Genomic DNA, 13,512 nt, shown 5'->3' with positions numbered 1-13,512 from the left:
TGCAATTTAAAATAAGCATTATTATTATTATTAAAATTATACCCTACTGTTCAAATTATATTAGAATTTTATTATAAATCAAATTTAAATTATATATATTCAAATTCTGTATTCCTGTTGACAATACTTTAGATGACAAAAAGTGAAAGCACTTAAAACAAGTATACGTTTTTGATTTTCTTTTTCCTTTTTTTTAAATTTCATTTTATATTAATAAACTGCATGTATAAACCATGTTAATACATTATTTCATTTTCTTCTTGTTTAACAATATTAATATGCATTAAATTTCCTACATTATATACAATTGAAATTATCATAAATTTTAGAGTTCTTTTTAAATAATTCCATTTTGTAGAATTAATTTCTATTTTCAGTTAAGTGAATTAGCATTTATACCATGAGAATTTTTTAAATGTAAGCACATTTTAATCTTTACACCAACTAATTATAAATTAATCTCAATGTAATTAATGTACAGTACATATATCTAACTGTTATCAAGTCTCATTTTCTCATTTTGATGATTGCAATAATTTACATTAGATTATCAGATTTTCTTCTTTTTAAAGATGTTTTAAGTTTTTGCTTTACTTTTTCTTTTTATTTAAATTAGTAAATAAACTCTAAATTTATTTGTTTTATTGTTAAAATTTTTTGCAATATCTTATAGATATATCTTTTCTTATAAAGTGCAGTAAATATTACACAATCAAAAGTTAAATTTGAAAGAAGTATTAAGGAATACTCACCTTCCTTGCTTTTCAGTTTCAATCCTAATCTTGATTGAAAATAATTAATAGCTTTATCAAATTCCACAATTTTTTCATCATTAGACTGCTGAGTAACTAATACTGCAATAAAGAAAAATACATTACTTAAAAATGTTTTATTTATATACACTTAGAAATATATAAATCAAAAATTTGACAAAATATTTATATAGCCATATTAAAGTGCTCTTTTCCTTGTTACATGTGAACTCACTTTGTTTTATAATAAAAATGGATAATTTCAAAAAGCAATTAAAATTAACACTGAATTAAATCACTGTACACTTGTCATTTTATATGAAAGGATGACAATATGAAGTGATATCACACTATGTATCTTTGTAAAAAATGTGCTATATATCTACACCTGACTATTTTGAAACATTTCACACTACTAAATACATTTATTTATTTAATAATCACAACAGTTTCAAATAAAATAAAATATATCTTCCTACAATGTTTGGTTTAATGTAAAATTAACAGTATATTGTTTTCAAAATGTTTATTCTAATATTTTTAATTGCTTGGCCAGAGTAACAAGGTGTCTACCTTTATGCTAATAAAGATTAATAATAATAATAACTCTCCCGTGGTCACCACCTGGTTGTGGTGGGGAGAGCCCAGTAATTTTACTGAACCATAGAGCAATGCAAGCTGGAGCACAAGCTCCTGGTAGGGACACCCATGCCAGTAAGGACTATGGGAAGAAATGAAGCTAAGAGTGACCACACCCACATTCTGTGGAGATACTTATCATGGTAGTAACCAGATCAAAGTTTGATACCGGCTCGGATGTTGCCCGGGTTAAGGTCTGCATTTGTGGGTTAGGCAGAGGCTCATGTTTGAAAAATAGGCTGCAGTCTCCCTTGGTTACCGGTGGTGAAAGCAGCACCGGCCCAAGCATGGCTACTGCAATGCCCTCAACAGATGTGAGGAACCAACCTAGCCTTGGTGTTTCTGTGGCATTGCACCCACAGACCACAAAGGCTGGAAAACTACGCCAATGGATGAAATGGACAATAGAAATGAATGCGTTTATTGTCTGTACTTACTACGCCATCACAAAACTCGAAACAAACATGACAGCATACAGACGACAACTACACTATAGATTCACACAACAATATCCTCACCTCACTGTCACCGAAACAAAGGGTTGTTGATCAAAAAAGAACAATTATACACAACAACCTTATCCCACAAACAACACTTGAACTTATCAAACAACAGGATGCTGATCAAATACATCAACAGACAGAAACATTTCACATTATTAATGAAGATCATGTAACCTGTCAGGATAATCCAGCAACAAGCATTGATAATAGCACACATACAACAACTACCACTAATGATACTACAGACACTTCCTCATCCACCACTGATAACATAGACATAGATTTAGTTAATATGCTCTCACTTATATTTCAGGAAACACTCACTAAATATACAGGCACAGATCCCACACAACGACCACGAATACCAAAAATCAACACATCAAAGGAAGTAGGAAAAACAGTAAATTATGTAAACACTCACTCATTACCACACTACATTCATTCAATTTATACACTCTCAGACATTCATACATTAGTTTATGCTGGGGCAGTCACAGTAGTGACACATCATGGACTGAAAGTACAATCACAGACAAATACACAGAAAACACAGTTCTATCACAAGCTTGCCTGGCAGAGAAGAATAGAAACACAAATAAATGACATTAGACAGCAATTAGGCAGGCTAACACAATACACTAAAAACAACATAACACCCAAATTAAGGAAACAGCTCAAAAACATTTTCAAGAAAATAAAAACACACACAAAACATGAACATCACAACACACGCATTACAGAATACATTGATACACTAAAACAAAAACTTGCTGCCAAAGCACGTAGACTCAAACGATACAAAACATGTACACTACGAAAACAACAAAATAAATTATTTACAACATGAAAAACTCTTTTACAGACAAATTAATAACAAAGCAAACACTGATACACAGCACAGTGGCACACCAACAGAAGAAGAACTCACAACATATTGGTCTTCTCTTTGGTCCAGTGCTGTCACGCACAATGCTGATGCAGGCTGGATCGAGGAGGAGAACAGAAACTTGCACAACATACCAACTATGCCCTGTGTTGAAATAAACATACATGATTTCCAATACACTGTTAACAGAACACACAACTGGAAGACACCTGGTGTAGACAACATTCACAATTTCTGGTACAAAAAGTTTACATCACTGCACCAGGAACTAGCTAAACACCTAACACACATCATCATCAATCCACAAGACATGCCAAAATTTCTTACTCAGAGCATCACCTACATGAAACCTAAAAACAACAATATCACAGACCCCACACAATACAGACCAATTACATGTCTTCCAACACCTACAAATTATTGACATCCTGTATCACAAACAAAATATACAAACATGTTGAAGAACATGACATTCTTACAGAACAACAAAAAGGTTGCCGTAGAAATCACAGGGGATGCAAAGAACAGTTACTCATAGACTCAGTCATTCTATGGCAAGCACACAAACAACACAGAAACATACACATGGCATATATAGACTACAGAAAAGCATTCGACAGTGTTCCACACAGTTGGCTGCTACATATTCTACACGTGTATAAAATACATCCATCACTCATTGCATTCTTTCAAAACACTATGCAGCACTGGAGAACAACACTACATCTCAGGGTTAGTAACACTTCCATACAAACAAACCAAATTTTTATTAGGCGAGGAATTTTTCAAGGAGATTCCTTGAGTCCTCTCTGGTTCTGCTTAGCTCTGAACCCATTATCCAACATGCTAAACAACACACAACATGGTTACAATATCAGACATGAAAAAACAACACAGTTTATACTGTCACATCTCATGTACATGGATGACATAAAACTTTATGCATCCACACAAAAACAATTTCATCAACTCCTACAAATCACACATTCATACACCAAGGACATACAAATGGAATTTGGCCTAGATAAATGCAAAACACTTCACATAGAAAAAGGAATCCTGAAGAAAGAAGATTTTGCACTTGGAAATGGAGATGTTATTGAATCCATGGAAGAGGGCGAGTTCTACAAGTATTTAGAATTCCAACAGGCCAAACTAACAGAACATGCACAAATAAAGCAAAGATTAACTTAAAGAATACCAAAGTAGGTTAAATGCTATTCTCAGAACACAGTTAAATGCAAAACACACAGTTAAAGCAATAAACACAATATGTCATCCCAGTACTCACATATTCTTTTGGAGTTATACATTGGACTCACACAGATCTTGAGCAACTCCAAAGGAAAACAAGAACAACACTCACTAAGCATAAACATCATCATCCTAAATCTGCCATAGAAAGACTAACCCTTCTATGTAAAGATGGCGACGTGGCCTGATTGATATAGTTAACCTTCACTACAAACAAATACAGACCCTGTGAGAGTTTTTCTACAAAAAGCAAGAAACACCACAGTTACATAAAGCAGTAACTCTAGCAGACTCGAATAACACACCATTAAATTTACACTCACAACATATAAAAAGCATAGACACCATTAAGCAATCATGGGCTCGAAAGGCGCTTCATGGCAGGCATCCCTATGACCTGGCCCAGGATTTGTGGCCATAACTGCATCAAGCAGCTGGTTAGCTCGGGGATTCCTCTTTGGGGAAACTGAAGGATTCATGATTGCCATACAGGATCAGGTCATAAATACTAAAAACTACAGAAAACACATACTCAAAGATGCAACACTCACAAATGACACATGCAGAAAATGTCACATCATGCCAGAAACTATACAACACATCACTTCCGGTTGCAAGCTCTTGGCACAGACAGATTATTTACACAGACAGAATCAAGTAGCAAATATAATACATCAAGAGCTTGCAAAGAAACACAAATTAGTAGACATCCACAAACCATACTACAAGTACTGTACATTCCACAGACAGTATTGGAAAACAACATACACAAAATGTACTACGACAGAGCTGTAATCACAGATAAAACAATTTACCACAACAGACTAGACATCACACTCATTGACAAACACAATAAAATCACATACATTATAGACATATCCATTCCAAACACTCACAATATACAAAACACATATGCTGAAAAAATTAGCAAGTACACAGAACTTGCCCAGGAAATAAGGCATCTGTGGAGGATGGATAGGGTGCTTATTGTACCTGTTGTTCTCTCCTCTACAGGTGTGATACCACACACATTACACAAAAGCCTGGGCACATTACAATTGAATAGAAATACATATATCACAATACAGAAGGCCACTATATTGAATACATGTCATATTGTGAGGAAATTCCTGAATACAGACACACACACTGATACACTTCTTTAATTTTTGTTTTGGTACTATGCCTTGACTTTGGTCCGGCATAGTACACAGCCACCTGTGTTAACCAAGCATATCTCACATAACCCAACATAATAATAATAATAAAATTGCACTTAAAATCATACCTATGACTATTGAAAATGAAACCAAAACTGTGTGTTTCATTTTCACTTATCATATGTTTTATTTTTATAACTGTCTAAAACATATAATCAAATACATACAGGTATTTATAATTACAATAGAAATATACACTTTTCAAATAGAATAAATTTCATGGTAAATTTTCAGTAACCTTCCAGCTCCTTTCAGTAATTCCAGTTCCTAATTGTGTAAAAAATAAATTAATTTTTTTATGATTAGTTGATTAGTAACTTTGCTAGGAGTAAAATAAAAGTTACCAAAATAAAATTTCTATAAAAGTTACCAAAACTGACTGATTCTGATGAAGACAATAAAAACAATTGACTTAGTTTAGTGGAGTGTTTTTGAACAAATGACTGATTATTTATTTACAATTGTGCCAAACACTTAAATTTCAACACATGCTTTGAAGATTGAAGTATGATAGATCACAACTTGGCTGACATTTAACATTGCCAAACACTTGACACATCAAGTTATAGCATGAGTTTAAACTCATGCTGTAACTTGAACTTGAACTCTGTATGACATATACCATAGACCAGCGATTCTCAACCTTCTTAGCTCTGCAACCCCCCAATAGTAAATATAAACAAAATTAATATTTTGCAACCCCCATCCAAAGGAATAATAACAGTAAGCTTTACTATTACTAATTGAATTTTGACTGAAATTATAAATGTAAATTTTTAAAAATATTAAATAATCACATTGCACTAATTTTATATATTAAGAAAATACTGACAGTATAAAAAATGTAATACAACTATTCCTATTATTTTATGTCGCTGCGTTCATAGCAATGGGTATGAACATGCATGTATGACATGTACATACTTGAGCAATTTACAAGTTCCAACTTGATGTGTACGTGCTCTTCGTAATTTGATCCACGTATGGAGAAAATTTTAAATGAAAAACAAATGCAACCATCACATTAATTTCTTTTCTTTACATGTGTACTTATTGTAAGTAAAATGTTTATAAGTTTATAATAAATGATTTTTTCTCATAAAATGATTTCATTATTATCTTGCAACCCCCCTTTAATATCACCGTGACCCCCAGGTTGAGAAACACTGCCATAGACAGTTATTGATATCAAAGGAAACTTTAATCAGACTCAACACATATGCCAAGAGCAATTTTCTGCCCATTTATAACTGAAAAAACATCAACCTAATATTACAAATGTAATTAAAGTTGCTAGTAAAATGAATTAAACTGAAAATCCATTACAAACAAAATTTGTAACACAAGTTGCATTTAGAAGTCATCAGTTTTAAATATAAGTATCCTAAAATGCATTATTTTATTAGAATGTAATTTAACATAACATACATTGTTCATATTCTTTGGTTTTTTCCTCTTCTATGTTTATTTTTGCTTCTAATGATTCAGTCAGCTGTAATATATTATGCATATTTTCATGATATTCATCTAACTGTTGTTTTGCTTTTTCACATTCTTCAATTTTATCCTGTTTATCTAAGAATTTAAAAATGTTCTTGTTTAATATTAAATAGTTATTAGATTAATAACTAAAATATTTAAATCCAGAAACTTAACTGATAGGCAAAAACATTTACTATCAAATTATATCAATATAAAACTAAATTATCTGAATGTGAATTAAGTTTTCATTCATGTTTAAGATTATTTACAGTTTTATCTATTATGTATCTTCAAAATATGTATTATGAAAGATTTAAAGTTTTGCAAATTAACCCTCAACTGGCTAGTTAATATGATCCACCAGTTTATCAAACTTAAAAAAAACTAGTCAGTCCCAACTTATGAAGGCTGAAATTAGTATTAAAAAAATAATTTTTTAACCCAAACAATTGGTCACACTTTCTAATGGCATGGTTCAACAATTAAAATGTTAAATGTAATATTGTAATGGGAAATTAATACCCTCTACATAACAATAACTGGTAATTGCTTTTTTTACAGACTTATCATGCAGGAACACAGGAGACAATATGAATGAATTTAGACTTTATTGATATTAGTTACAAGAAAATGCATTTCAGGTGTCATACCACTCATCAGTCTTATCACTTTTAGTACCTGTATTCTTCAAAGATGTTTTTGTTGTACTATATCTAAAACAAATGGATTTTTCTTAACATATATTATAATAATAAATTTAAAAAAAAATTTTAGCCAGAACATAAGTACAAACTTTATAAACATCACATTTAAAAAGGTCTTTTATCCTTCTCATCCATTTATGATTTACTTCATTACTGGTCTTATCATTGAAGTAGGAAGAGGAGCAAATACATTAATTAAAATGCCTATTTACATTGTGAATATGTATAATTTTAAAATAAGATGTATTAGATAAAAGTAATTTTTTTTTACTACCATCTTTATTTTGTTATTGAAAAATTTCCAATGTCAACATTATCAAAAAAACTTTATAAAATTACTTATTTACCTGACTTCAAATGAAGTTCTTCAGCTTTTAATTTCTCAATTTCAGCATTATATTCTGAAAATCTCTCTATAATGTTAATGTAAATTACAAAAAATTAAAACTTTCAAATATATTTTTTTCGATAACTAATTTATATAAAAGAATTGATTTAACTATTGTATTTTTATTGTTATTTGATTGACTTTATAAAACACAACAATATTTTGAACTCAGAACACTAAAAAACTAGTAAGTCACAACACAAGTACTTAGCTGTTTGATTTCTTATCAGTGTTGAATACTGCAGAAAAACAATTTCAGAACTTCAAAAATCTTAATCTTAATCTCATTTGGCTTTAATATGTAACTATCAGGTTTAAGTTGTTTATATTTCAAAATTAGTATACTAATCATTTACATTGATGTTTATCAACAATATTGTTATGATTTGAAATTATAAATGTGTTATTTGTTGTGTGTTATTCTGTGTTTTCCAGGATTGACTGGCATGCCACATATAACTGGGGAGACCAATATGCTGGAAAACCCAGGGTTATTGGGATGCCAGTTAAACTGTAATTAAAAAATAAAATTAATCAGATATAACAGAACTAGTTGTTAAGTAAATGTTAAAAACATGGAATCTTCCAAGTTCAATAAAATAACAACATTGTAGTTTGACTGACTTAAAATCAGGAAGAAAGTTTTTGCTTACAGGACAATAAAACAATTAACGACTTATTGACATTAGCAGTAGTAGCAGCAGTCAGTCAGTCTGGGCTACACTGAACACCTACACTGGTTTTAAAATAACACCTTCCTCTCAAATTTCTCACTAAGGGATATTAATTGGTGTAAGTTGAGATAATTTACAGAGTGTTTCTGAAATTTAATGTGTTATTTTTGCATTTTTGAAACTAATCATAATAAAACAAAAAAAAAAAAAAAAAAATTTGTATTCCATGAATATTTTACATTGTGAGAAAGAAGACAAAATAAAGAAATTACACATATAATTGTAGTTTTTGATGTAATGTTGACAGTTTCATAGTTTTAGAATAAAAACTTGTTCATTTTTATATGATGTAACTCATTCAGTTTTTAATGTGCCCTCTAAAGAGGAATATATAACCTCACTTAAACATGCATGCCAATATTCCCTGGGATAAACTGACATACCAGTTTTTACCACATGGAAATATCCAATTTCATGGTCTCCCCAGATATACTGACATGCTGGACAATCTGCAATAATAAGGTATTCAGTTTAAGTTAAATGATATTTTGATTACTTTTGAATGAAATATCAGTCATTGAAGATGTAAAATATTGATTTATAAAAAAATCTAAATAAACTTGTGTGTAAATGTAATAAATGGCAGAAAGTTGAACTGTTATCAAAGACTAACTTGATCATCTTTAACATAATAATCTATTCTTTTGATAAATACAGATATCCCTCATATAACATGGTAATTATGTTCTCAAAAAGTGCTGAGTTATGTGAATCCACATTATATGAAAAAAGAGCTAATACAAAATATGTGGTTAGGTTCCAAAAGTTAACAAAAGTATACTTTTCTTTTTCATTATTAAGAGAAATATGTTTTGCTTAAGTATCAATTTCCCTTGAAAATTTTCTTTTTTTCAATAGATTAATTGATTTAACTTCACAGTTGGTTTAACCGTAGTTATTTCGTCTGTACCGCATTTCATCAGAGACAAAGACTATTGGGTTTTATTCGCATTATTCTTTATTTCACTATGCATTTCGGGTGCAATCTTTTCCATTTATTTTGCACCCCTCATCAGGTGTTACATTTCTACAATTGGTAGAGAATACATTTGTTACATTAATTATTGTAGATGGGTTTCTTAATATATATAAGTTATAAAAGATTATTACAGGTTTTTTGGACTAGTCATAAAGAGTTATTACAATTATTATAATTATTACATTATTTAGATTGATTTAACACAAATTAATGTAAGGGATTATTTCAAATTTTATTATTGTTAGAATTATTCGGTACTAACCTTTTTTAAGACCATTCCGTTATGAGGTGTTTATGTCACCGTCCCCCGAGGCATTTCTAACTGTCCTTCGTTTAGTTTATTTGCATTTCTTAAGCCCCTCCCCATTTCCTCCCACACTTCGTCTACCTCCATGCCGTTGTTTAGATTTATTGTGTTGCTTTTATTGACTATTGTAAAGTGTTCTTTGAATTTTCGTAAATAGTTGTCCTTCTCTCTGTGGATTATTTTTATACTTTTTTTATCGATTGTGCATCCGAATTTACTGCAGTGATTGGTCCATGGTGATTGGTTATATTTGAGTCTGATTACTTAACTTAAACATAATCAAAGCTGATAAAACCAACCAAATTATCATTGTTAATAAAGAATGGGAAAAAAAGAAAAAATCAGAAATAGTCCAAACAGATGACTTTGTTGAACTAACCGAAGACCCAAAAGATGAAATTGAAAAATGGATGAAAAAAGAAATTACAAAACTTTACAAACAACAAAAGATAACACCAGGGGAAAAAAAACAAATACTCAACTTCAAAGACATCAGAAAACCACAACTTAAAATCCGTCTTAAAACACACAAACCAGGCGAGATATGCAGACCACTAGTGGACTTTAAGAACACAATATTATCCAACCTAGAACTGTTCATAAAGAAAAAACTAAAAATAGTCCCATACTCAACCTACTCTATAAAAAACACCGACGAACTAATAAGGAAACTAATGACGGTTAAAATGAAACCAACATACAGGTTATTAAGTCTGGACATAATCTCTATGTACCCATCAATAAAATGGGAACTCATTGAGGAAAGCCTACGCAAGATAGACATACATAACTGGCTACTAGAACTAATAAAATACAGTTTTTACAATAATTACTACCATATAGAAGAAAAAATATATAGACAAAAAAATGGCATTAGTATGGAAACAATAATCGGACCGAAACTCGCAGAAATATGCATGACAGAAATAGATAAAAAATTAGCAAACACAAATGGGATAACTTTTATGGCTAGATATGTAGATGATATAATAATAATATACGACGAAGCAATAACCAATGAAAATATAATATGCAACTATGCAAACACACTAAGCAATACAATAAAATTTAAAAGTGATACTGAAAGTAAAAAAGCAATAAATTATCTAGACACAACTATAACCAGAGAAGGAAACAACATCAACATAAAACCGTACAAAAAAAGCAGCAATGTGGACAAAATCCTTAACTATAAATCGTATTGCCCCATAACTATTAAAAGAAACAACTTTATAACAGCATTGTCTAAAATATGGAACAGAACATCTAAAGTTAAAGAGAGAGAAAAACAAAAAAATGACCTAATAAATACTTTTATCCTAAACGATTACCCAAACAGATTATTAAAAAAATGGACAACTGAATTTATTAAAAACAGATTCAACGTCAAAAATAACAATGAGAATATTACACATACGTCTTTCCCCTATATTAAAGACACATATGAAAAATACAGAAAAGTCTTCAGAAAAAATGGTATTATAATAGCAGCCAAACTAAAAAATAAAATTAAAAACAGCATCAACATCAACGAAATCCAAAATGAAAACAAACTAGACGAAACAGGAGTGGTCTATGAAATAAAATGTACATGCAAAAAACCAGCAATATACATAGGAGAGACAGGAAGACAACTAAAGACCAGAATTAAAGAACATGAAGCAGCAATCAGACTCAAATATAACCAATCACCATGGACCAATCACTGCAGTAAATTCGGATGCACAATCGATAAAAAAAGTATAAAAATAATCCACAGAGAGAAGGACAACTATTTACGAAAATTCAAAGAACACTTTACAATAGTCAATAAAAGCAACACAATAAATCTAAACAACGGCATGGAGGTAGACGAAGTGTGGGAGGAAATGGGGAGGGGCTTAAGAAACGCAAATAAACTAAACGAAGGACAGTTAGAAATGCCTCGGGGGACGGTGACATAAACACCTCATAACGGAATGGTCTTAAAAAAGGTTAGTACCGAATAATTCTAACAATAATAAAATTTGAAATAATCCCTTACATTAATTTGTGTTAAATCAATCTAAATAATGTAATAATTATAATAATTGTAATAACTCTTTATGACTAGTCCAAAAAAACTGTAATAATCTTTTATAACTTATATATATTAAGAAACCCATCTACAATAATTAATGTAACAAATGTATTCTCTACCAATTGTAGAAATGTAACACCTGATGAGGGGCGCAAAATAAATGGAAAAGATTGCACCCGAAATGCATAGTGAAATAAAGAATAATGCGAATAAAACCCAATAGTCTTTGTCTCTGATGAAATGCGGTACAGACGAAATAACTACGGTTAAACCAACTGTGAAGTTAAATCAATTAATCTATTGAAAAAAAGAAAATTTTCAAGGGAAATTGATACTTAAGCAATATATACAAAAAACCGCACCATTAACGTCTAATACTTATAGAAGAAATATGTTTATTAAAGTATTAATAATTAACTAACAATCACAGTTAAAAGTATTGTATTATGTATTTATATTAATTTTAGTTAAACAAGAGCATTTTCTTTTTACAAAATACTGTCATCTTCTGAACATTTTGTTGATCTTGATCAGAAATATTAGCTACATCTTTATTTTTTATATTTTTATCATAAAAAATTTTTTTATGATGACAAAATAAAAATGTTATCAATCAAAAATTTGTTCTAGTGGGTTGCATTTGTTCAGTCAAGTGCTGAGTGATTTTTTCCTCCAAAATTTGTATTTGAATACCAAATTGTTTGAGTACCGAGATACTGCTGTATTTCATTTGTCATTTTTATGAATGATTACTTATCTACAGTTGAAAAAAGTTTAATAAGAATGTTTAAATAAAAATAAAATACACAAGTCTTAAAGGCTAAAGTCTAAAAGCAATGACAACATTGGTTGATAGAAGAGCTAGGACAAGAAAGAAAAAATTACACTGTCAGTTTTCATTAAGGTAAACCTGACAAAAGGAACAAAATAAATTGAAAACCGCAATATTCTAAAATCCATGGACAAATTTGAGACAATACACATGATTAATACAAAAAGAAAAAAGAAAAAGAGTTTTCACTTAAAAGTTGTGTGTGAAATTTTGTACAGAAGATTTCTCAAATTGTGTTAGAGTGAAACTGTGTTGTAGAAGTGCTGTATTGTACTGGAGATAACTGTACAGTATATTTTTACAAACATAGCCATATGATAGTGGATAAGATGAAAATATGCTAGATGTTTTCTATCTGATTGCTAATTAAAATTTTAAATTCTGAAGAAAAAATAGAGATTTTTTCATTTTTTACTGAAAATATTTTTGTTGTATTATCTATCATCATCACTGACATTTTGCTTTGATAAAAAATTAAAATTATTTCATGTAAAGGAAATTTAAAATATAAGTAAACAAACATGATTTAAATTAAAAAAATAAACAAAATCTATAATGAGAATAAAGAAATGAGATTAAATTATAATTAAAGCAAAAAACCATATTGTATGGTACTAAATCTTAGCAAGTGATTTTTTCCAAAAAATTAAAATTTAGCATTTAACTGATTTTAAAAAATCTAAAATTTTAGTTTTATATCTTTATATAAATTTGTTAATTATAATAATATGTTAACAGCTACAGAATAAAATCTTACAAGAGAATAACATGAC

General features: G+C 29.9%; 1 protein-coding gene across 3 annotated transcripts in view; it reads right to left on the bottom strand.

Moving 5' to 3' along the window:
* The window catches only part of LOC136971722 (kinetochore protein Spc25-like), a 38,690-nt gene that overhangs the window by 9,858 nt on the left and 15,320 nt on the right, over positions 1 to 13,512 (bottom strand). For 2 of the 3 annotated variants that reach the window (XM_067266201.1, XM_067266200.1), the window contains exons 3-5: positions 7,788 to 7,853; positions 6,683 to 6,829; positions 753 to 854 (exon numbers count right to left, since the gene is read on the bottom strand). In XM_067266201.1, the coding sequence (XP_067122302.1) occupies positions 753 to 854; positions 6,683 to 6,829; positions 7,788 to 7,853 (315 nt within the window). The remainder of the gene's footprint in view (positions 1 to 752; positions 855 to 6,682; positions 6,830 to 7,787; positions 7,854 to 13,512) is intronic. The other variant, XM_067266202.1, reaches the window with a different exon arrangement.

Source organism: Centruroides vittatus, unplaced genomic scaffold, assembly GCF_030686945.1.
Source record: "Centruroides vittatus isolate TY-2023 unplaced genomic scaffold, ASM3068694v2 contig_2696, whole genome shotgun sequence".
Classification (NCBI taxonomy): Eukaryota; Metazoa; Arthropoda; class Arachnida; order Scorpiones; family Buthidae; genus Centruroides; species Centruroides vittatus.
This window is presented reverse-complemented; position numbering and strand designations above follow the sequence as displayed.